This window comes from Eumetopias jubatus, unplaced genomic scaffold, assembly GCF_037043125.1.
Source record: "Eumetopias jubatus isolate StellerSeaLion01/CBP00866 unplaced genomic scaffold, mEumJub1_p1.0 scaffold_9, whole genome shotgun sequence".
NCBI classification, from domain to species: Eukaryota; Metazoa; Chordata; class Mammalia; order Carnivora; family Otariidae; genus Eumetopias; species Eumetopias jubatus.
In genome coordinates this window covers 130,481,754-130,505,496 of record NW_028274815.1, presented here as the reverse complement: position 1 = coordinate 130,505,496, position 23,743 = coordinate 130,481,754, and the positions used below count along the sequence as shown (strand labels likewise).

Below are 23,743 nucleotides of genomic sequence, written 5' to 3'. Positions count from 1 at the left end.
TCTCCTGCCCCATCTGCCAGCTGCCATCCCTTTACTCAGCGGCCCATCCCCTAACCCAACTCCAGCTGTTGGGTGCGCAAGGCCTGGGGCTCACCCCAGGACGGTCTCTTGGCACTTGACTGTGGCCAGAACCACCCTGGAAAGAGCTTCCTAAATTCACACTCTAGCTTACAGCCCTGGAGCCCTTGCTGCTCTAAGGGGGTTGTTGGCTTTTCAGGGGCCCCTCTGTGTGGCCAGTGTTGATAAAGGGACAGAAGTAAAGCACTCTGTTTAAAGTCATTCTTGCTGAGGTGGGAATGCCTGATAAGATCCGGGCCCCCTCCCGTGTGAGCTTCACATTTCCGGAAGGGGCTCATTCACGCCAGCAGGTCTCTTAAGGAGAAATGGGACGGGGTGTTTTCGTGCGGAGGTTGGCAGCTCCAGTTTCTATTTTGGAATGTTTGGCGTCCTGGCCCAAACTGCTTGCCCTTGAGTCTGTTCCATTCAGCACTTCTGCTGAGTGCCTACTGTGTACCAAGCAGAAAACAAGTCAGAGGGCTTAGTAACTTGTACTGTGGTTTGTAGTAAGGCGAGTGCAGGTGGGTGTGTGTGCGCACATGGGTGTGCATGGGCTCACAACCGCGCACACCAAGGAACAGCCCAGGAGCCTGTATGGGCAAGAGAAAGCAGTTGGCCTAGTCCGGTTCTCCTTGGACTTCGGGGTTAACTCTGATCACTTTAGGCCCAAACAGAAAGCTCTGTCTTTACCATTAAACCGAGGTTTATGGGCGAGGCAAGAGTGCAGGGTAGGGTGGTGTTCAGTTTGCGCCCTGGCGTCACCGCCTACATTTAAAATCCTGGCTCGGCCACCTGCTGGCTCTGTAACTCTGAGCGAGTCCCTTCAGCTCTCTGAGCCTGACCTACAAAATGGGAATGTAATAACATCTACCCGTGGGGCCTTGTGAACACTGACTGGTCAGCTCATGTAAGATGTTGTGGGACAGGACCTGGCAGCCACCAGTCACTGACACCCGTGACCAGCCAGGTAAACTGACAGGTGCTGGACGAATGAGGGGAGGTCCCCGGGCTGTGAATCTTGCAGCCTAAGGGAGAGTAGGGATAATACGTACAACAGAAACGTGTTTCAGATGGTGAGGCCATGAAGGAACAGGGGCTTCGAGACACAACAGGAAGGCCTCTTGGAGGAGGCGGCCTTCTCCTGCCCCAGGTGTGCTCATGGCCCTTCCCCATACCCTGAAGCGTGCTGCTTCCTGCTGCTCTCTGAGCACTGGGTCATGTTGGGAGGCAGCAGGGAACGGGGCTCATCTGTCTTCCTTGTTCTTTGGCTCTATTCTCTACCCCCTCCTGCTTCGTCCCTTGCCCCTTTCCCTCCCCCACCTCCTTCCTTCTCTGCCTCGCCCCCTTTCCTTCCTTCCTTCCTTCCTTCCTTTAAATACCAAATTGCTTTTATTACCTATATGTATGATATAAACACAACAATACAAATATCGTGTCCCTACCCTGAGTTTAAAGAAAAAGAACATAACCACTGCCTCGTAGCTCTTCTGTCTTTAAAAATTTTGTAATTTGCACACCTTTCAGTTAGGTTTCTCTACAAGATGGCTCTTTAAAAAACTTTTCTCTGATTTTCACTGTCACAGTGAAAAACGAGTAATTCTTTGATATCGAACCCCATGCTCAAATTCTCACGTGTCTCCTAAGTGCCCTATTTTTTCTCTCTCTCTCTCTCCCTCTCTCTCTCTCTCTTTCTACAGCTTGTTTGACTCTGGAACCAAGGCAGGGCCCACATGTTGTGGTTGTTTGACGTGTGTGTCTCTTTCCTCTGCTCACGTCGCCGTGCCCTTTCCCCCCATTTGCTGTCTTCCCGTTCGTTCGAGGAGCCAGGTGGTTCCTTCGCACATCGGCTGGTTCCGCACATTGAAGCCCCACATGGCTCTGACGTGTTGCTCCGTCCCCAGTATTTCCTGCAAGTCAGTAGCGAGACCAGGGGTAGGATCAGATTCAGCCTGATGTTTCGGGGGAGGCCACCTCACGAGACGCGGTGTGTTCCTCCCTGTGTCTTTCCTGCGGGGCTCACAGCCAGGGGTGTATCCTCTTCACCGCCCACCCCCCCCCCAACCCCGACCTTCGAGTCATCGCTGTCCTCAGTTCTGTGTCTGGCACTTCCTTTTCTTTCTGACATTTCCACCTGTTTGATTCTCCACACAGTACATTTAGTTTTGCCTGCTTGTGAAGGTTACGTCAGTGGAATCATTCTGTAAGTTTTCCGCAACTCACTTCTCCCCTCAACCCTGAGATTCGGATGTTGTCATTTCGGTAGCTGGCATGCTTTCCTTTGCTCTGCTGTGTAGTATTCCATCGCAGAGCTCCTGCACCCATCCCCCCGGGAGACCTTTGGCCGTTTCCAGATTTCTCCCCTTTGCTTGTTATAGGCAGTGCCTTCTGGAATACTCTTTCTCTGTCTCCTGGCATACACACAGGAGTTTCTGTCGGGTTATGCCACCAGCTGGAAATGCCAGGTCACTGGGTGTTCACAGGTGCCACGTTAGTAGACAATACCAAATTGTCTTCCCAAGTGGTTGTACCAGTTTGTACTCCCGCCAGTGGCACAGAAGTGATGGCCCGGCTCCACATCCTCCCAACATTTGGTACGGGAAGATTTGTAAGTGGTTTTGTATAGCTGGTATGTGTGAAATGATACCTTTTGACAAACCGAAATGTTTAATGTAAATTTGTTTTCTGAAAGGTGTGACCTTTTTTGAGTGTAGTTTGGGGTGGCGCTACCCCAAATGTGTCATTGGACCAGAGCTTGTTAGAAGTGCAAATTCCAGACCTGGTAAATCAGAAACACCAGCATGGGGCCCAGCACTCTGCTCTTTACAGGCCCTCCGGGTCATTCTGATGCTCCTCAAGTCTGAAGGACGGGTTTAGGAAACATGTTCCCGCCCGATGACTTAAAGAGCCTCTCCTATATCGCGTTCCAATATGTCATAGTCTTACTTTCCACCCTCAAGTTTGTAACGATTTTGTGTCCAGTATAAGGTAAGGTTCTCATTTCATTGTTTTCCATATGGATATAACTAGTGGGCCCAGATCATCTGTTGAGAAGTCCATGTTCTCCCCACGGGCCCATGATCCAGGGGTGGTGGGAATATCATTTCCATGTGAGCCTGGGCTTCCTCCTGGTCTCTCGGCTGCGTTTCATAGACGAGTTTGTCTGTCCCTGGCGACGGTTCTTCACTATAGCTGCTTTGGAGATGGTCTTGGTTTCTGGGAGGGTCAGTCACCAGCTCGTTGTTCTCCAGAAGTGTCTCTGCTACTTGGGGAGCTTGGCTTGTCCATGGACATGGTAGAGTCAGCTCGTCAGGCTCCACAGAATGGCACTGAATCTTTACATTGACTTCAGATCACTGAATCGCTAGCTCAAACAGGAAAAAACAGACATTGTACAGTATTGCATTTTTGTGGAGTTTTTCTAGAACCTGCTCAAGGTCACCCTTCAGAACAGGAGGAAAGAGAGAGCCACCTCACGCAAGGGTTCACGGTCATTCCTAGCCACTGACCCTGCCCCGTGGCCTGGGATGAGCCTCATGAGCTCACGATGGCTGTGCCACCTGCCTCCCCCCACAGAGCTTGGCAGCCTCAGTGGATGTGTGCTCAGGGTCAGGAAGATGGAGGGCTTTAGTTGGAAAGTCTGGCCGTCTCATACCTAAGAGTCTCTGGTTTCCTGTGGATATGCGACTCTTAAAACCTGCCTCCTGCAAAGGTCTTTTCAGGGGCAATTTCTAGCCACATCCCAGTTGGCATAAGAAATGAGCTCAGGATAGAGATTTCCACAGGTGGACATCCCCCTTGGAGTCAGACCTAGTGGGAAACCAAGGTTCGGAGTTCCAGATTCCACAGTCCTTGTCTTAACCCCATTTGAGGCATGGTGTGGGAGGCTTGCTGTGTCCACGCTTGGTCCTTGGAGAGGGAAGTGGGCCCCATGAAACTTTGGAGCCAGGATTTCACTAGCTAGAGGGAGCAGGTGGGTGACCACACGACCGAAGCTCAGAGGCCTTGGCTTCTCCCTACAACAGCAACCCCTGATGTGTCACTACTTCTCTTGGGATCTGCTCTAAGGGACAAGCATTATAGTACTCCGTGCTTGGCCATGGTGAAGTCAGCACTGGGTTTGCCAGTACTCAGAGCCAGAGTTTATTTATCCATTTTTTCCTTCTTTCATTTAATCATTCCTCCGATAGCTATTTATTGTCACTACTGGGAACACTGCATGAATGAAAACCTCAAAGGCCCTGCCTTCATTGAGCTCACAGTCTAAATGATAGAACCAAGTAGAGCTACATGCTTAAAAAAAAAAAAAAAAAAGCAAAGCAAGGGGAGCAGGAATAGAGAGTGGTGGGAACAGAGACCTGCTGTTCTAGTAACAGGAAGTATCCCAGAAGAGGAGACGTTTGGCAGAGAGCTCAATGAGACAGCCTTATAAATATCTAGGGAAAGAGCATCCTAGGTAGAGAGAACAGCAAGTGCAAAGGCCCCGGGGTGTAAGTATGCTTGCTGTGTTAAAGTGTGGGAAGGTGGGCTGGGGGGATCAGAGGGGGATCAGGAATGTGAGGAAGAGAAGTGTATTCTCTTTGATCTTAAAGGTATGGACTTTCTCGGGCCAGGGAGGATCCCTAGGTCCCGGGAGTGGGTTAGTGCCTAGCTGGAGGAAAGTCCTTCAGAGTGGAACCCAGTAGGTGTCCACAGTACCCCGGCTCCTGCTGTGGATATCTGCGGTCTGGCAGCCACTCACCTATCACCCTCTAGGATCACCTGGATGTCCCCATCAAGCCCCTGACCAGGGAGGCTAAGATGGTTAAACTTTTTTTGGAGAAGGGGTGCCTTATGTGCTCTGCAGATGGCCAGAACCCAAAGCCAGAATCAGATCGATGTCATGGGAAGGTGTGAGTTCCATGAGGTCCAGAAACACAGGTTGCTGGTGGTTTTGTGGGATGTGAGCTGAAACGTTCCTCTTTTGCTGGAGAATATCATCAACAAGAGCCAGCTGGGATGCCTCCCATCGTCGCTGGGGAAGCCGCCATCTCTCTCTGAGCCCCGGGCCTCAGCTCTGGTTTCAGTCCTGTGATGTCCTCGTACCCTGTCACTTTTTAGACATGCGCCCTACGCTTGACATTGCGGTCCCCGGGGGGGCCAGGCCCCTCTTTGCTCCTTAAATCTCACCCTCCCCCCCCCCCCCACCGGCTTAACTAGAGTGAACGACATGGTTAGCTCACGCCATTTTCCCTCAAGTACTACCTGAGTGATTTGTACCATGTAACCCTGTTAAAAGTTGGGGAATCTCAGAGACTAGTTTTTGCTCAGCATTGCCTTTGGAGAAGCAGGTTCTGGCTGCTGGATGATAACTGCAGAAGAATTCCCAACTTGGCTGCAAGCTGAGCCGTCTTCCCCATCTGCTGGTGACACGCCCTCCTCCCAGTTAGCACCTTGGCTTCCGACTCAGAACCCGAGCCTCACAAGTGCCATGTTTACTCATCCCGAGAGCTGGGGACAGTTTGGTGCCGTGTGGCATTTTTCTCGTAAGCTCCGAGGTCTTGCTGGTAAGCTGTCTGGGCGGCCGGGTGCTGTGCGGGCCTGATGCCTGGGCCGGCTTCCGGAGGCCTCTGGTTTGCAGAGCGTGGGTGACTCACAGGGCTGTTCTGCATGTCGCTGGCCCGGTGCAGCCAGTGCGCGGTGCAGGGTGGCCCTGGAGGGGCCCCTCTCGGCAGGATGTGAAAACGCATTTCTGAGAGCACGGCCGACCTCAGACCCACCCACTCTGAAAATGCAGAAATAGCTGCCAGGGTGAAAGTGCTTTGGTGTAAGAGGGTGGCCGTCCAATCGGCTCAGTCTGTTAACCAGATGCTCTCTGCGCAGTGGGCGAATACGTACCAACACCCGGAGTTAGACACTTTCGGTGAGCGTGGCATCGTGCCCACTGGCTGCAGAACACAGCATCCTTCTGGGTGACATGTTCTTATGCCCATTCTCTGGATGAGGAAGCGGAGCCTCGGGGAGTGACCCTCAGTGCCTGCAGAGTCCCCATCATGTGCCACACAGGCCATCGGAAGCACCTGTCATGTGCCGACTCCTTGAGAACCTCCGCCATTGTCAGGAACGGTCTCTGTCCGCCTTTTACAGGGGAGGTACAGAGAGTGCCGGGGCCTGCCTTCGGGCCGTGGCGGGATGTGGCAGGCTGGGATCTGGACCCACGATTCAGGCCCCCAGCAGTGTGTCTCCCTGCGAGTCTACCCTGGGGTGTGAGCCCCTGTCCATGGCGCTCAGCCCCTGCACTGAGCGGTCTGTGGCCCCCGCCCTCAGGGGCTTATCCGAGGCTGCAGGTGTGCCGTCCCTGGAGGGCGGAGCGGGGAGAAGGGGCTCTGGCCTGGGGGCCCCAGGCAGCAGTTGAGGCTGGGTGTAGACAGAGAAGTAGCATCCTGCTGCGTAGAGCGAGGAGAGGGGGTCTTCCAGGCCCGGAGCCGGACTACATGAGGTGTGGTGGTAGTGGGAATGCTGGGGCCATGACAGCAGCATCTGCTCCTCATTTGCATCCTGCCACGGACCAGCCCCATGACCTTGGACAGCCCTTTAACCTTGGCTGCTTTACTACGGATGCCTGCCATGTGAGCATTAAGTGGAGATAGAGGAAGGTGGTCTGGCAGAACAGTGCTTGTGGGCCTATCTTAGCTCAGGCTGCTATGAATTTTCCTCCCTGTTTGAGGCTGGAAGTCTGAGATCAGGGTGCCCGGGCCGTCGGGTTCTGGTGAGAGCCCTCCTGAGATGGGCGCCTTCTTGCTTTGTTGGCCACGGGCAGAGAGAGCGAGTATACAAGCTCTCTGCTGTCTCTTCGGATGAGGGCACTAATCTCATTGTGGGGGTCCCACCCTGACGACCTCATCGACTCTAATCACCCCCCGGCTCTGTCTGCATGTATCTTAGGGACACCTGGTGTAAAGTCACACACACAGTCCTTGCCGGTTCCTTGGACAGCCTTTGAGTTGAGACCTTTAGGACTGGGTTTGGTCCTTGCTCAGACCTGGTAAAAATTTCTTTGCAAGAAGCTAGTAGCTTTTTTGAGCCTGGAAGGAGTGGGCTGGGTGGCCCAGGGGCCCTGATTTGTCTTGTTCTCACCCACCCCACAGGCCCTTGGCTGAACCAGGAAGGTGGAAGGTTCTTGGCCCTGCACTTGCCTTCTCCCTCTCCAAGGCAGGTGGGCTGCCAGGGCTTGCCGAGTGAACCGGGGGCCAGGTCTACACCCTCAGGAGGCAAGTCTTACGCCAACCCAAGCTAGAGGGAGGTGGACATGGTTGAAATCTTTTGGGGGGGGGATTTCAAGACAAAATGCACAAGACAGGGGGTAGGTATCATTGGAGGGAGTGCAAAGTGGTAGGCCTCCTTACAGGACCACGGGCTTGTGTTGGGCTTTGGAAATGTGTGGATGTGTTGGGAAGGTGTCCTTCTGGGGGATGGATTGTGCTCTGAGCTGGTCAGGGTAGATGTGGGAGGATACAGAATGATCTGGAAGGTGGGGTGGGGACTGAGCTGGAAGAGTCAACTAAATATCCAGTGAGTCCTTCCCAAGCGGCAAGGCCCATGCTGGTTTTTGAAGGCAGGGTCTCATGAGCCAGGCCGGGGGTTTCAGGCCACGAGGAAGTTTGATGCCATTCTGTGACATGAGGAAAGTGGCCCAGGAGGGAGGTGCTTCTTACTGCACCAGGCTTCCCTCTGTTAGCCCCCCCTCCCCAGCCTCCATCCCGTCTCTCACCCGTAAGCAAGGAGAAATGCACTCCAGTGTCTTCGCGTAAGCGTTTGGTTAGTTCCTTCCACCCCCAAAGAGAAAAATGGCTTCCCGAACAATTAGGTATTTATTTTATCATCGCATTTGCGGTCCCAGGCTGATTTATGGGTTTGGATTGCTGTTTCTTTCTCGAATCTCAACTGGATGTAGTAACAAGTGCTTTTCTTTTGCTTCTGTTTTGGCCAACAACTTATTTTGCATTGCCTGCTTTGTGGCTGATGCCTCGCAGCAGAGGTTTGGGGTCAAGGCCATGATGAAATGGCAGAAGGACAAGGAAGCAAGCCGTGGTTTGTTTAGAATGCTTTCCTGCCTGTGGTTGCTACCTTAGAAGCCATGTGGTTGCTCGCCAGGAGAGGTGCAACGCAGCTGCTTGAAATCAGAAGTAATAATTCTGCTGAATTGGAGAAAAGGACTGGGCCGAAGGGGCAAACCCAGCTCAGGTCTGAGTTTCTGCAGTCAGTTTGTCCTTCCTTGTAGGGCAGCTTAGCCGAGAGGAAGTCCAAGTTGTTTTTCTCTAGACTAAGCTGATGTGGAACCCTGGAAAAATGGGTAGGATGATAGTCATTTCTACTGTGGTTGAAAGGGACATCGGTGTTTTCATCGTAGGACCATCAAACTGAACGCCCCTTGGACCAGTCTCTAATTCCTGTTGGCTCCCCTGACAACAGATGCCATCTGATTCCACCCCACTTAGGGACACATCCGTGCGCTTTCAGGAGACTGGATGCTAGTGGGAGGATTTGTCAAGGTGACAGATTCTTGGATCTGTGTTTTTGCACTTTATCTGTTGATACCATGTGCTTGCATGTTAATTATTAGTGTTGATTAATCAGTGAAGCACTTCCCGCCCCTAGCCTCAGTGATCACCTAACCCACGGCACCAGTGGAATGATTCACCGATTTGTGCCTAGTGTTGTAAAAATGCAACATCACCGTGTTGGTCTTTATCTGTAGCCTCGTGAAAGACCACAAAATGGGGGCAATGATTCTAGGACCAGAGGCCCCTCTCCTTGGCTTTGGGAGGGTTTGTGGATGTTACCCGTGTAACTCTAAGCATGGCCTTCTCTCTTGCGGTTCCTTCCATATTACTAACAACTGGCCAGAGCAGTCATACTGATCAAAGGAACCGACTTCCTTTTGAACCATGTAGGGAAATAGAGTCCTATTCTTGGGTACCGGAGAGCATGGTTAGGCCAGGTCTCCATCTCCTTTCACATCCTCACCGCTCACTCTCCCATCTTTCTTCTTTAGGGGACCCTATTATGGAGTTTATAAATACCTATGAATAAGTCAGAACATCTTATTTAATCCACACAGCAGGCTTGCCAGGGAGGTGTTCTTATCCCCAGTCTGTGGCTTCGCGAGAGGCCCTGAGAATGACACAGATGTCCCTTCCAGATTGCTTTTGTTCCGGAGGCTCCTGCCTTTTAACGCAGCTCCCAGGGCAGCCTGACCATCTTCCAAATGTAGGGAGCCTGGGACTAACGCCCCTGGAGCTGGGGCCCTTATCAAGCTCCGCCCAGTGCAGGGGGCTGGTCCTGCCCAAGTTGCTTCATCTTTCTGTGCCTCAGTAACCTGACCTGAGCAATGGGCATCCCACCACCAATCCCCAGAGATGGCGTGGGAGTTAAAGCACCTGGATAGCTGTCTTCAGGAGAGAACAGCTGACTGGGGCGGCTGTGGGGGGGGGGGGGCGCGCGGGGGTGTGTGGCTGGGTCTTGAGCGGAGTTTGGGGTCTTGGATGGAAACAGGCTCTTCCTCTCCTCTTGGCACCTCCGTCTTCCCACCAAGAAACAGACAATTAAAGAGTGAAACTTCATGACTAAACAGGAAGTTGCACCTCAGAAGGCCACAGACAAACCAGTCAGTCTGATGCTTTATAAATTCTCTGAACACTCTTGACAAGAAGCAGGGAATGGAGACAGAGCCGGACGGGCGTTTTGGGCACCGGCTGGCTGGTCTTAAGGGCATGGTACCTGGGGTTCCCCCTTGATTCGGCTCACTGCTCCAAGCATGTGACCTTGGACCTGTACATGACCCCCAAAGCCGCCTCAGGTGATTTGAATGGGTGTAGGTAGACAGAGGGAACACATCTTGGCCCCGAGGGCACCTTGGACCTGGTTTCCGGGAGTAACAACTGAGCCAATTGCTCTCCCTTGGAGGCCAACAGGCCCACCTGCTGTTGGGCAGAGACCAGGGGTCCCAGCGCAGGGTCAGGGAGACAGGGGAGGGGCCAATGCAGTGATCGAGATAGGAAGCAGTAGAGGCTGCTGGTTTCCGGGTATATTTTGAGGGTAAATCCAGAAGCATTTGCATATGGAGGGAAGTGGGCTGTGACCAAGATTGGCCTGAACAACCGGAAGAAGGGAGCCGGTTTCCTATGGTGGGAACAGGTGGTACAGGGCCACGGTGGGGGGCCGTGGAGGGGGGAGCAAGGACTTTGGCTGTGTTCAGTTTGAGAGGCCCGGTGGGCAGTTAGATGTCTGAGTCTGAAGTAGTCTGAAGTTCAAGGGTGAGGTCTGGGGCTGAAAACACTAGTTTGTCAGGATACAGGTGGTATTTTTAAGGCCCCGAGGGAACGGTCTGATAGTGCCTTCTGCTCTTGGGTTTAGAATAAGCCACTGTGGAGTAGAGAGAGGGAAGTAGAGTGAGGAAGCTGCTATAGGGCCACAGGCACCCGGAATTTGGGGGGGAGTGGGCCTTTTTGCTTCAGGAGATGGCCTGAAATGCATGGTCCAAACTGTGTTTACAAAGGAGGAGAGGTGAGCTGATTGTTTTGTCCTGCGCCTAACCCCAACCAAACCAACCTTGTTGGAGCCCAGCGCTGTCGGGAGTTCAGGCCTGTGATTGCACCACTGCTGGAAAGCTCTCATGCTTCAGTGTTCTCCACCTTGAAGGGGACATTTCAGGGAGTCCGTGCTTTCCTTCAAGAGCATCCTGGTTTACCTACCGATGCTGACAAAGCTGCATCTAGTAAAAGTTGGATCACTCCCTGTAAGAAATGAATCCCAGGAACGGTTTCTAATTTCAGGCACTCAAAATGGACCCTGGCCTTTGACTTTGGCCATTTAAAGGGGATCGTGAGAACAAGTGGTTTGAAAGCTTTGACATGATGTGGCTGTAGAGGGGAGGGTGTGGCTACTGAAATTGAAAACTTGACCGAAGACAAAGGCTTATAATGTAGACTGCTCACGAGTCCTTTTTAAGGGCCTTCAGTGCTCGGACTAGGTAGGAGCTATAAAAACAGTTACTTTTTCTCTTCGTCGGTCTCATGAATTTGCATGCGCACTGAGGTTATGGCACATGGAAGAAGGTAACAGGGTTCAAATTTAGCATATATAAAAGCCTGAAGCAGGATGACTTTTGGGTAGATTTTTCATGAAATTCTGATTTCTCTCTGACTGCAGAAGCTAGCACTTTAAAATATTATCTCTTTGGTCGGCCCTGAGTTGCAGCTCCAGGACATATAGGCAGCAGGGCTGTTTCATGTAGCTTAGGAAAAAAGAAAACCCACCAAAACCTTGCTGATGCACTTTGAGCTCAGAGACCCTCATTTCTTTGCACCAAGTCCCTCCTCTCAGGGACTATTAATACTGGTTTGGGGTTAATTCTGGCACAGTTGTTAAGATGATAGAGAATGTGGGCTTAAACTACAGCCAGAGGGTTCAGTTCTGTCCTGGGTTCTGAGTGGCCCTCGGCTAAGGGATGATACTCATTAAATGGATGATATTAACATGAGTTGGAAGCATAATAGAGGTCAAAGGTGATTTTTTTTTTTTCTTCTCAAAAATGGTTTTGCAAATCTTTTTCAGAGCTGATAGACACACACCTTAGCTGGATACAAAACATATTATGAAACAGAATGACTGTGATCTTTGATCCGAGAAATCAAAGTTAAAGGTAATTGACATCTTCTGCTTCTCCTTTTGTTTTCCAGCTGTGTGTTTCCTTAACTTGAATTACTTGTAGTAGAAGAAAACTTTTCCAACCGTCCTCACAGACACCACTTCCTGCTCTTAAGGGCTGGACCCCACCGCTCTGTAAGGGGACACCCCTGGGGGACATCCCTGAGACTGGGAGGTTGGGGATGAGGCTCTGGGAATTTGCATGTTCTGCCAGAGGTCCTCCCGTCCCAGGAAGAGCGCAGCCAGGTCGTGTTCCTACATTTGAAAAGTCCTGCTCTGCAGTGGACCAGCTCCCTTTTGGTTTTGTGCAACTTTGCTCGGTGTATATGGTTAAGTAAGACTCTGTCGGAGGTGGGGCATTCTGCACTGGGGAATGAGAGAAGGCAGGCAGAGCAGGAGAGCTGGGAAGCTACTCTCGAAGTCCACTGTGCTTGGTTCAGGGTAGAGCTGGTTTTCCCATCGAGGTCAGCAGTGCCCCTGAGCTAGCCTCAAGCATTAGACCCCCCGCCTCCGTGGACTCTGGATTCTGGGCCTGCAGACGAGAGCCCGGGAGCTACTGCAGACTCCACAGCACAGGGCTCAGGAGACACCTGTGGGTCAGTGAGGCTTTCGCTCTACTGCACCTCAATTCCCGGAGCCTCTGACGTTCTGGTTAGAATCCACACATGCAGTGGCCCAAGTGTGGTGAGCCCTCCCCCGAAGTCAGCCGGTGGTCTGGGGGGTGGGGATGGGGGTTAGAGGCTTCCTGACCTCTCTCCGGCTCCCTGGGCTATGGCTTTTAAATGGCCCCTTTGTCAGAGAAAGGGGGCTCATTCCATCAAGGCCAGGCCCAGAGGAGCGTGTTCGCATCACACTGGTGAATTTTACTGCGTTTGCAGAGGCCCTGGGCGGGGAATCCCAGAATCATGTTGCCCAGAGGGTGGGCTCTGCAGAGATCCCAACCCTTCCTGGGAGCAGCACGAAAGGGGCCGTGGGGGAAGGGGGTGCTGCTCTGGCACCTTCTCCAACAGGGACTATCGGACACTGTCCATAGAAGCAACGCTACCCTGAGCACATTAGCAGGACACGAGGTGCCAGACTCCCTCCCCACGAGTCAGGGTGACAAACTGGCAGCTAAGATGTCCGTGCGGAGACTATAAGCCACTTAACCGAAGTCCTTAAGGGCCTTTTAAATGTGCTTCTCCCCTCCCTGGTATTAGCACTTGGCAAAGTTCTGACCTTACGGGGGCCTGGGAACTTCGGCAAGCTGGCTCGGTGTCTTCAGGGCCCCAGGGGGATTTACCAACTTGTAACTCGCAGACCCCACCCACGCTTTGGGCTTCAGGCCTGGCAAGGTTGTTTTTGTTTTTTTTTTTTTTGTCTTTTTCACTGAGCCTCTAACTTCTGGCCTGGCCCCTGTAGAAAGTTCTTCACTGTTCCCAAGTGCCCCTAGAGCAGGCAGGGATGGATGGAAAGTTGCTTAGCAAGCAAAAAGTAGAGCCCTGGGAGAGTTCTGTGCTCAGAGGACAGATCATTTCGGTTTTGATATTGAAGCCACAGGAGAAGGCCCAAGGCCACCAGGCACCTTTCCTTCTTAGCCCCTTTCCACATGCCAGTGGGGAAAACAGGCCCGGTGCTCACTCTTGGCGGTCCGAGCAGCTTTCCCCACAAGCAGTTGGGACGAGAGGCGGCAGTACCCAGGGCCCACTCACGTGCTTTCTGGTCCAGCCTTCTCGCCCCGGGCATGTGGGCTGGGCTGGGCTGGAGGGGAAGGGTAGTGGGGACCGTGGGGGAGCCGCACCCCTCCTGGCTTTTAACCTCTTTGACCTTGGAGGATGCAGCCTCCCCCGTTCCCATCCAAGCTTGAGGAGTGTCTTTCTGGCTGTGGCCTCTGTGGCTGGCCCCAGACTCTCCTGGGCACTCACATGATCTAACCAGATTTTAGAAAACATGCTTGAGGTTTGGGAGAGAAGCAGGATGGGGTCTGTCCACTCCTTCCTGTTGTTGCTTTCTCGGGGGATGGAGTTCCAAAGTCAGCAATTAAGGGGGGAAAGGCCTAGAGTGAAAATGACTCTTAACAGACTTTTAAATGGCACCTACCATAGATCCGTGTGGTTTTCTCTATGCAACTCTGAGCAGCCATTCTTCTGCAAGGTGAAGCTTGAGAATCTCTGAGCTCAGCTGAAAGAAGGAAATCAGCATGCAAGTGTCTGGCCCTTCAAGTGAATCAGAAAAGTCCTAGGGCAGAGTGGGATGCTAACAGAAACCCAGGTTTTTAGAAATAAACACCTAGAATTGTTTGATGAACCCCACTCGTAGGAGGCATTGATGGCTGCAGTTGCCACGCCCCAAAAGTAGGTTAAGAAAACACTGCTTTCCTGTTCATCTCTGCCCTTGGTATAGACTAGGGGTTGGTACACGAAGCCTCAGGCCAGTTGGTAATTGGCCTGTTCAAATCTGGCCCCCTGGCCTGTTATGGTCAAATAAAGTTTTATTGGCACATGGCCATGTCCATAGGTTCACATTGCAGTCGATGGTGGCTTTCACACTACAACAGCAGAGCTGAGTAGGGTGAGGGGCCGTCTAGCCCGTAGTGCTGAAAATATTATCTGGCCCTTTGTAGAAAAACCTTGGTGATCCCTCGTGTATTCTTTTTATGCCTACAGCCATGTATTAGAATAGTTATATTTTTATTATGCTATCAGTTTGATTTTTTGGGGTTTTAAAGAGAAAAATGTATAATTGTAATAATATTTATATCTGTCAATCTTTTCCTTTCTGGTTTCAGCCTCAGGGGTCAGGCTTAGAAATCACCCTGAGGTGGGACCCACGTTCATCAGTGTTTTCAGCACAGTGCCTCGCTCTAAGGGTGATAAAAGGTCAGGGGTTCTTGTGGTAGAGGCAACACCATTGGCCTCAGTTGTGTTCTGAGAAAGTGATACTTGGTGACCACCTTAACCACTCAGCACATGCCCTTCTCTACTGTTAACTTAGCAGAGGCTGTCCTTACCTTTTCCGGACACACAAGACACTGAGGACCTCAGGGCCACGGAGGAAAGGCAATGACTACTGAACTTAATAGCACAGTCTCTTTATCAATTGTGTAGCCATATAGTGTTCAGGTTAATATATGGGCCCTGAGTTCAAATTCTGATCCTGTCACCTGGTATGGCTGGTGATTGCCTATCTCCATCTATAAAACAAGGATTGTATTACTAGGTTTGGTATAAGAAAAACTTAGCATTTATTACAGTGCTTGGAGCATGGTTAGCCTTCAATAAATATGAATGGCTTATATTCTTTTGTAGCAAAAAGGCTCCAGACAAGTAATAGACTGGCAACCCCTTTGTCGATTGGGTGACAGGAAAATCCACTTCCCCAAACCAAGTGACGTAGGCTGATGGTGTGGGATCCCTGTGGGGGGCTGAGATGCATGCATTAGCTACCTGCTGTGTGCATGGTGCTATGCATAGCACCACGGGGATACAGGTTAACTCAAATAACCTGGTCCAGGAGTTTGCAAGCAAACCATTTCGAGAATTCAGTATTTGCTTTTGGAGGGAGTGAGGGCCCAAGGGTGAGAGCGGGAGATGGCTTCCAGGAAAAGGTGGCATTGGAACAGGGGCAGGAGGGAAGTCAGGGTTGGGACAAGGAGAGGGGCTATTTGGAGAAATGCACATGGCCCAGTTTGAGAAGAGGTGGGAAGAAAGATACAGAGATTGACATAGGATAGACGCTCAAAACATTTACTGAATGAACGAAAGTAGAGGGCTGACCCACAATCTGGCGCTCAGACCTAGGACCTGAGGCTACTTAACCCCTTGCTGAGCTTCCTTTTTCTAAGTGTCATAACCAAAGCGCTAGCTGGTCAATTGCAGGAACCAGTGACTGGAGAAGACAGAGGGAAAGTGCAACTGGGCAGGGCTGGGGTGTGCACTCTAGAGCCCCCAGGCAGCCTTCCTGGAGGAGGGGGGTGTGTGCAGAGCCTTGAGTGAAGGAGTGAGGAGAAAGGCATTAGAGGCCGTGGGGGAGGCAGCCAGGGCAGAGGCCTAGTGGGGTGCAGGTGAAAGCCCACGTGGCCAACCAGCGGTGGGAGATGAGGGTGCAGGGAGCTCAGACCAGCTTGCAGGGCCTCGAAGAGAGCAGGTGGGGCCCAGAGCAGGGTTTTTGCATCAGGGAGACCTTAAGAGGGGCAGAGCGAGGGAGTGAGACCAAAGCCCGAGAATGAAGTGCTACAGGGCTGAATCTGGAGTCCCTCTTCCCCCTAAAGGACAAACTGGGGCAAGACCAAGGGAGGGTTTTCATGGTGGGCCCCGGGGAATTGACTCGGAAGGCAGGGTGGCCTCGCTTACTCTTCCAATACCCTTGGCTGTGAAGGGGAGACCTCCTACAGGCAGGACCCCCGGCTCTGGAGGAAGCGCTGGAGCAGAGACCCTCCAAGCTCCCAGACCCGTGGGGCTGCACTGCCCTGGCAGCCACCCAGCTGGCTCTTGTGCTGTCGAACTTTCTCTCCTTGTTCACAGCCAGGGGAGCATGCTCTGAGGTTTCAGCAAGCGAAGGTTCCTCTACCCAGAGAGGTTTCTGTGGGGTTCGAGGCCTCCCTTGGGGGCCTGAGTGCTCAGCCGCCTCCCCCCCCCCCACCCCCAACCACATGAAGGGCTGAGTACAGTGTCCAGAGCTTTTCCAGATGCCACTGTTAGCTTCGACCCAGAAGTCGCTTTCAGAGAGCAGGAGGGGAAGGCCGCGTGGGCCTGCTGGCCGCGTCTCCTACCTTCCGGCCCCTCCCCGGCCTCTGCCTTCTGAGAAGGGAAACGAGCCTTCAGTGAGGGCTGGGGTGTCAACATGGCTGCCTCCCGGGTAGCTGTAGAAAGCCGGGGCGATGGAAAGTTTCCCGTTAGGATCGACTCCTCTGGTTTCCTAGAGTGAGAAAACAGGAAGCCCTGCAGAATCCGGGCTTTGAAAAGCTCCCTGTGAAGCCACGCTGCCCCCGCCCCCCAACCCTGGCATTCGGCTTTCCCTGCTGCCTCCCTGCCCGCCCTCACAAAGGCCTCTCGGCGGACCAGGCCCTGGGGGGGGGGGCGCACCCCAGGGCGGGTCTTAGGGCGGCCGTTCTTCGTGCGGTTCCTGCCTGAGGGCCCCTTGGAGTCAGCTAGGCTGGTGCCTGGTATACAGTAAGCGCCCAATGAATGTTGGTCTGCTGACTATGACTTCATCCTGGGAGTTGCTCCTGATGGACCCACTTGCACAGTCTGCCGTTGTCATAGACGCACCCACATCTCGGCACGTCTAAGGCGAGTATCGAACGCGCACTGTATTGCGAGCGGCTGCCCTACGCTAGCATTGTCTCCTCCGGGCTCCTCCGCACCCCTAGAAGCACGGGGACAGTGTTATACACGGTTTACAGATGGGGAGGCTGAGGCAAGGGTCAACCAGCGAGGAGGCAGTAGAGGTGGGATTCGAACCCTGGCTAGCGGGCTCCAGTGCCCAAACGCCCCCCCCCCCCTCCCGCCCCGTATCTGAACCGCAGAGAGAGGCGCTCAGCTGGTTTCCCGTGCAAAGCGAGGCGCGCGTGCGCGGAGCTCTCACAGTCGCCCCGGAGCCTGGCGCTAGCGGGACCGTAGGCAGCAGCCACTGAGCACCGTCTCCCCGCGGGTGCGAGGAGCTCGCACGGACCTCCGTGCCGCCCAGGGACTGAACGGTACACACGCTTTGTTTCCTCCTCCGCGAGCTGGAAGGCACGAGGCCCAGGGAGGTAAAGTCACGGCGCCCTTGGAGCGAGGGGGCCGAGGAGCAGACGCACCGCCTGCTCTAAGGCCACTGGCGTTTGCGCTCCTCTCCTGGGGGGCTGGTGGACTCCCTCCCCGCGGGGGTTTCTGGGAAAAGCACACTGGACCTCGGAGGGCTCAGCTTGAACGTGGGGAGAGTTTGAGATGAGATCTCAATAGTTAGAGACGGAAAAGCAAGGCAAAGATGAAACACCCAGTATGAGGCTTGGGGCAGGGCAGCGGGAGAACTTGGGAGACCTTCCGTGGCACCCAAAAGGGGTCTCCCTCCTCTCCTCTCCTGCCCCTGGGACCAGTCAACCCATCCCACTGCACAAACCGGGGTGGCTACACACCTTAGGGCAGGTGTGCACCTCTGCCTCGGGTCTGGGCTGCCACTGAGAGTAACTTTTACCAAGAAGGCCGAAGGAAACCTTTTTGCCGCCCCTCCCCCAACACCTCACTGCCTTGCTACAAGGAACCAGGGCCCTGAATAAGGGGCCAAGATGGGAGAAGACAGCCAGCTTCTTGATGCCAGGGGCTGGCATCCCATTCCCGGTTCCCTGCTAGGAATTACACGGTCCTTCCTGGGGCAGGGGGTAGCCGAATTTTCCAGACCCCTCGGAGGACATTTTCCACTTCTGAAGGCTCACAGTGTGATCCTTCACTAGTGGGTGGGGGGGAAATTCCTGGTTGTGCTGAAAGAGATTTTGTCTACACTGATGGCTAGTCTTTGAGGTATTCCCATGTGCTCTCTTTTGAAAGGTCCCTCTTCTGAGAACTGTACACTCTGTGGGTCAACTATGGTTGAGTCATGTAGTAGGTATTTTCTGGATGCTATAATAATGGAAGAAGTTTGGTAGTCAGCAGAGACACAGAACATCCTTAGCACCTGCCCTCTGGCCCAGCACAGTTTCTGCCACGATTTTTAAAGTTACGTTCACAAACACCTCGAGCACAAAATATTCTCATCCACAAAAGAGAGCAGAGGAAGAGGTTAAAAACTGTCAGAACAAGAGCGTGTTTTACAAAATAGCCCCATTGTTTAGGTTCTAGAAAGCTAAGCTGATCTGTGTTGTTGGTGCCCGCTCACTCGCCCCTTCTCTCTCTCTCTCTTTCTCTTTCTCTGTTCTTTTGTAGTTAATGAAATTATCAGGAAGGAGTTTTCAGGACCTCCCGCCAGAAATCAGACGTAGAAGATGCCATTAGCAAGACACCTTCCGTATCTGACCCCTTGGAGCCTTCCACTGCCCTCACCTTCTGTTTCCTTTACTGTACATCTCCTGGCCCGGAGGCCACGCGCGGGACAAGGTCCTGGCAGAAAGCTGACTCTCGATTAAGGAGCTCGCCACCTCTCTGTGTAAACACCAGAGAGAACACTCTGCCTTTTGATTTTTGTTTTAAACCCCAGAGAGCATCTCGGTTGACTTTCCTGGTGTCCCATCCAAAAACCTTAAATGCCTGCTGACCAAACACACAAGACAGCACGCTGGATCGGCCCTGAGAACGGAGTGACCAGAGCTTGGGGCGTGGGCTGGGCTGGGGGATGGAAGATGTGGGCCCCTGTGATTAAACCCCAGCCCTGCGTTCATTTTTCCAGGTCACAGTTACAGCTCCTGTACCTTTTGAAGGAAAAAGGAGTTTTCAAACAGAGCCACCCAAGGAACCTGACCCGAGCGAGCCTGGCTTCCGGGCTGAAGAAAAAAAAAAAACCCAGAAGCCGGACCGTCCTCCTTAGGGACCGCCGAGTCCCGGCCACGGTCGGTCCACAGCTCCCACCTTATCTGTCAGTTTTCTCATTCTGAAGCAAGGCTGGCCCACACAAGATGACCCGTTAAAACGCAGCGTTAAGTTATGACCTGTGTCCACATTTGTTATTTTTGTCTCCGCTTCAAAAAGCCGGCCCAAGACAGCTGGAGAGGGGGAAGCTCTCTGGGCCCGCTGCTCTTCACCCCTGCAGGGAGTGGCGGGACCCGGGCAGGGACCCCAGGCTGCGGCGTGAGCACCTGGCCGCTGCAGGCCTGCAACCCGATGGCTTTCGGCTAGTCTCGCTTGCTTGCTTCTTCGCGGCCGGCGCGCTTTTCTATAAACTGGTAAAGAAGAATCTCAAGCATGTGCATTGAATTTTGAGAAGGAATCCTGGAAGAGCTACAGCAACCAAAGGAGAAAAAGAAAGCACGTAAACAGCGCAGGTGTTTTGTGAAGCATGAAACGAGGCAATCAATGGGCAGGCCTAAGTGTTTCTCTGAGTGGGTTCCCCCACGACAAGGGTTAAACTCCCTCTCTGGCCTAGTCTCCGAGTGGGACAACAAGCTCAGGCTTTGGCCCTAAAGTTGATTTTTTTTTTTTTTTTGGCCTGAATCCATTTTAAGTGCCCCTCCGTCCCAAAAGACGCGTCTGCATTAGCTGCTTCATCCGCATCGAAGAGAGTCTACCCACGCGCCTGCCTCAGTTGGAAGGAGCTCTGCCCAGACCGGTCGTGTGGTGGTTTTCTGCCCAGGTGTCTCTACTGTGCACACCGAGTCCTCAAGAGTCTTCCTCCTTTGGTGCAGTTTCTGCAAACACCTAAAACTCTCAAAGTTCTCGGCCGGGGAGTTTTTCATCACACAGATGTGTTCCTGTTGGCCTTTATTGTGGACCCCCTGGGACAAGCCAGAGATTCATTTTTAGCCATTTAGTTTCTTCCCCCGTAATCCACACAGGATGTACATATTCCTGGCCCTCTTCGAAAGGCTCTTCTTAGGGATTTCTCAGTCCACTCTGCTAGGTAGAAGCCGAGGAAGAGAATCATGGCCGTTAAGGGCTCGCTGTGGGTTTTCTGAGTCCTGGCTTCCTTGACAAGGTGACGCAGAGGTTAAGTCTTCCCCACAGCTTGGCCAGGAGCCCGAGGCTTGGCGGCTACGGCCCGGAGGGTCTGGTGCTCCAGAGAGTGGGAGAGAATGCCCAGGGTGTGACCTTTCAGTGGAGACCTAGCATTTAGCTTCCCCAACAACTGGGGACCTCTCTCCAAGCCCAGAGTTTGGCAAAATGCTCTTCTCTACAACATGCCAGTAAGAGCTTGACTACTGCTGCAGAGCTTCTGGGATGTGAAATTCTCCCTCATTAGTAAAAAGATTCCTTGTACCAGCAGCTTTACCTAAAGCATTCTCTCTCCAGCAAAATTGACTTCACGGAGGAAGAGTTAAAAGTATTTGGTGAGTGATCTGTTCTCACTTGACCTGGCTGGGAACCTTAGCCTTGTTTTTTTTTTTTTTTTGCACATGAGGGAATTTGGCCTTTCCTCAGTTATCTGAATGTTTTACCCAAGTGCCTTCCTGCTATTGTAGCAAAGTCTCTCTGCTTCGTTGTGCCTGGACGGGGAGAACAAGGGCTAACGTGTTTTCCATCGATCTTCCATCTCTGTCAGGGAAAAGGGCCTCCCGCTAGTTCAGACTCCTGTACGTGTGTGTGTGTGTGTGTGTGTGTGTGTGTGTGTGTGTGTGTGTCTCTAACGCACACGCAAGCTTTTTCTAAGACCTCCTAGCTGGATATTAGAGGAAGCACTTTCATAAACAACTATACCAAATAACAAAGGAAAGAGAAACCAAAGCATTAGTTTTGAGACCTAAACAGGCGAGAGAATGTGTATTAGGAACCGACAGCGATCAAGAAAGTTTGGTCAGTAACAAATGCCAGGAGGAAATTTTGCCAGGAGGAATTGCTCATGAAATATTTTCAGTCTGGGAAGAGGCAATAAGATCCTCTGAGAGAAGGAGAAAAATAAGGATGTCTAAGTGGTAAAGATGTGTGTGTGTTGCACGTGATAGAAGGATCTCAGGTCGAGGTTTGCACTTGCTACATCCAAGGTAAATATGTAGCACCGCCAACAGGAATCTACCATGTTGCTGAATGTAGTAGTTTCCCAAGTCTGCAAGTCTTCCTGTATTGTACAAAAATACTGCTGCTTGATAATATATAAGAGCGATCGAAATTAGTAGGTTATTAAATTTTATTTTCTTATCTGTATGTTTATGCTTTTTATCTGTCCTGAAAATATCACACCCCACCCCCTGTTAGAATTAGAAACTATTTATAAATGGTTGAAATCTTTTTCAAGTGTTTCTTTTTACATATGTTGTTGATTTTCTCCCCCTAAGGGAAATGATGTATTCTTGAAATTGTGTGATTCATGCTAGCAAAAAAAAAACAAAACAAAACAAAAACCAAACCAAAACAAAAACCAAAAACCCACCTCCGAGTCTGTCAGTCACCTGAGTCTTAGAAGAAAGCATCTCTGGAAACAGGGATGGTTTTGTGGAAGAAGGAACGCTCTAATGGTTGCTTAAGAGGACATGGACTTCAGCTCTGAGCCTTCGTCTGGTCACAGAGGAGAATTGTAAAGTGTTGAGATCCCCCAAAGCAGTAGCCTAGGAGGTGATTTTGATTTAAAAACAAAACTGCCTGTGTTGTAATGGGATTCTAGAAGAGTTCATGTTCACATTCATAGAACCCTCAGTGCAGGCTCATGTTTACAGAGCTGACCAAATCCTGGTAGATAACCCCTCGTACGCATTATCCAAAGGACCTGCAGAGTTTTCCAGCAGAGACGCACCCTAGATGAATCGGGTTGATTTCTTCTAGAAGCTGGGAAACACTGATGTGGCCTTTCTTGTTTACATCCAGGAGCCAAGACGTCGGTCTCAGGAAGCCAGCCTTGGCCAGTGTGGGAGCGATCACATTTAGACAGATTGGAAGCTGATGTGTTCTAGTTGTCACTTGGAAATAAAGGGAAGGCTGAATGTGTTTATTTTCATGTCAAACACTTTCCAAGTGCTTTCTATTGTTTGGAATTGAAACTCTGTCAGAGGTCCGCTTAACAGTTTTGTTCGCGTTTACAAGAGTCATGGGGGTTGTGACATTCTTGACAAGCTGGGGTAAACTTTCCCGCACTCATTTTTTGGAGGGATAACCCTTTAGCAGGTGCCCAACACATCCCAACCTCCCTCAGAGATGGTCCCTAAGCAAGCCCCTCTGAAAAGGAGATGGGGTGCTGGAAAAACAACATTGAACACTCGGCCTTGATGCATGTTAGCAGACCAAACACCTGCCTGGCTTAGGGTTTGGATGCACTGGATGCAAAGCCGTTTCCAGCAGAGCACATCCTTTCAGCATCGTGATTGGCATAAGCAGACAGAGGCTGTGGTTAGGACAAGCTTAGCATCCCGAGCATCTTGTCAAAGAAGCTTCCTTACTCCCTTTGCCTCTACAGCCCTCAGAGGGGAGAAAATGTTGACAATGCCCGAGTTAGTTCTCCAACAAATAGAATGCTCTCCAACGGGGTGGTGCTGGAAGGCTTCGGTTTTTAAAATCTTGACTGTTAAAGAAGTTTGAATACATCACATTCCTATGCAAAACGTTTTTAATCTCCAGTTTAATGTAGTTTATTTTTGCTATATGTAAAGTATTTTTATACGGCTTGTATCATGATAGTTTAGCAATAAAACAGTTGAAAGAAAGCAATGGCTACCTTGGTGTATCTTTTCTTCTCTAGAGAGGCTGCTCAAATTTCCCCTTGACAGTTTGAGTTCATATAAGGAGCTTTGGTGTGGGTACATATACCCTGAATGTGTTCAGTCCTCGTCTGAGTCCTAGGAGGTAGATGCTCTCTGTTTCTTATCTTACGTTAGGGCTCAGAAGCCACTTGCCCCAAGCGACGGAGCCACTAGGTCATCCTGGATTCGTCCATTTCTCTCCCTCTCCCATCATAGAAGCTCTGCTATAATCGGTCCCTACACCTGTTTAGAAGCAGCATCCACGTCAAGGTTTAGAATGTCCACCTTGGGCCAGCTCATGGAAGCTTTCAGAGCATTCAGAGCCAGCTGGGTTGAGCTGGTCACTTGAAAGGAAAAGCAGTTCTTTGCCTGAACATTTTACCCAATTAAAAAAAAGTCTCTTTTACCAAACCCACCAACAGAATTGGATATTGTAAATACTAGAACTTTCCAGCTGGCTTCCTCCTTACAACAGCTCCCCGCCCTCCACCCCGGGTGCTTTAGCTATTAAGAGGTTTGGAAGTAATCACTATTCAGGTCTTAATATTGTTCCAACATCATCCACTGGTCAGTGCTGCCCTTAAGCCCCGGGGAAGCCGGATCCCTGCCCCTGCTTCATGACCACTCTCCCACACCATGGCCCTGCCTTGGGATGCCTTTCTTGGGCCCTTTCCAAGCCCCCCTTCCAGGGTCTGGAAGCAGTAGTACCATATGGGTGCAGTGTCCCAA

At 51.7% G+C, this 23,743-nt stretch overlaps 1 protein-coding gene across 5 annotated transcripts in view; it reads left to right on the top strand.

Moving 5' to 3' along the window:
• The window catches only part of NFATC2 (nuclear factor of activated T cells 2), a 137,545-nt gene extending 114,563 nt beyond the window's left edge, over positions 1-22,982 (top strand). Inside the window, exons 10-11 of one of the 5 annotated variants that reach the window (XR_003612581.2) lie at positions 18,624-20,677; positions 22,146-22,982. Coding sequence is in view for 4 of the 5 variants with exons in the window: in XM_028125191.2 (XP_027980992.1) it covers positions 18,624-18,679 (56 nt within the window). In the remaining variant the exon portion in view is untranslated. Of the gene's footprint in view, positions 1-11,649; positions 11,738-18,623 lie in introns of all 5 variants that reach the window. The other 4 variants (XM_028125193.2, XM_028125192.2, XM_028125194.2 and 1 more) reach the window with 4 other exon arrangements.
• Positions 22,983-23,743: the final 761 nt, after the last annotated feature.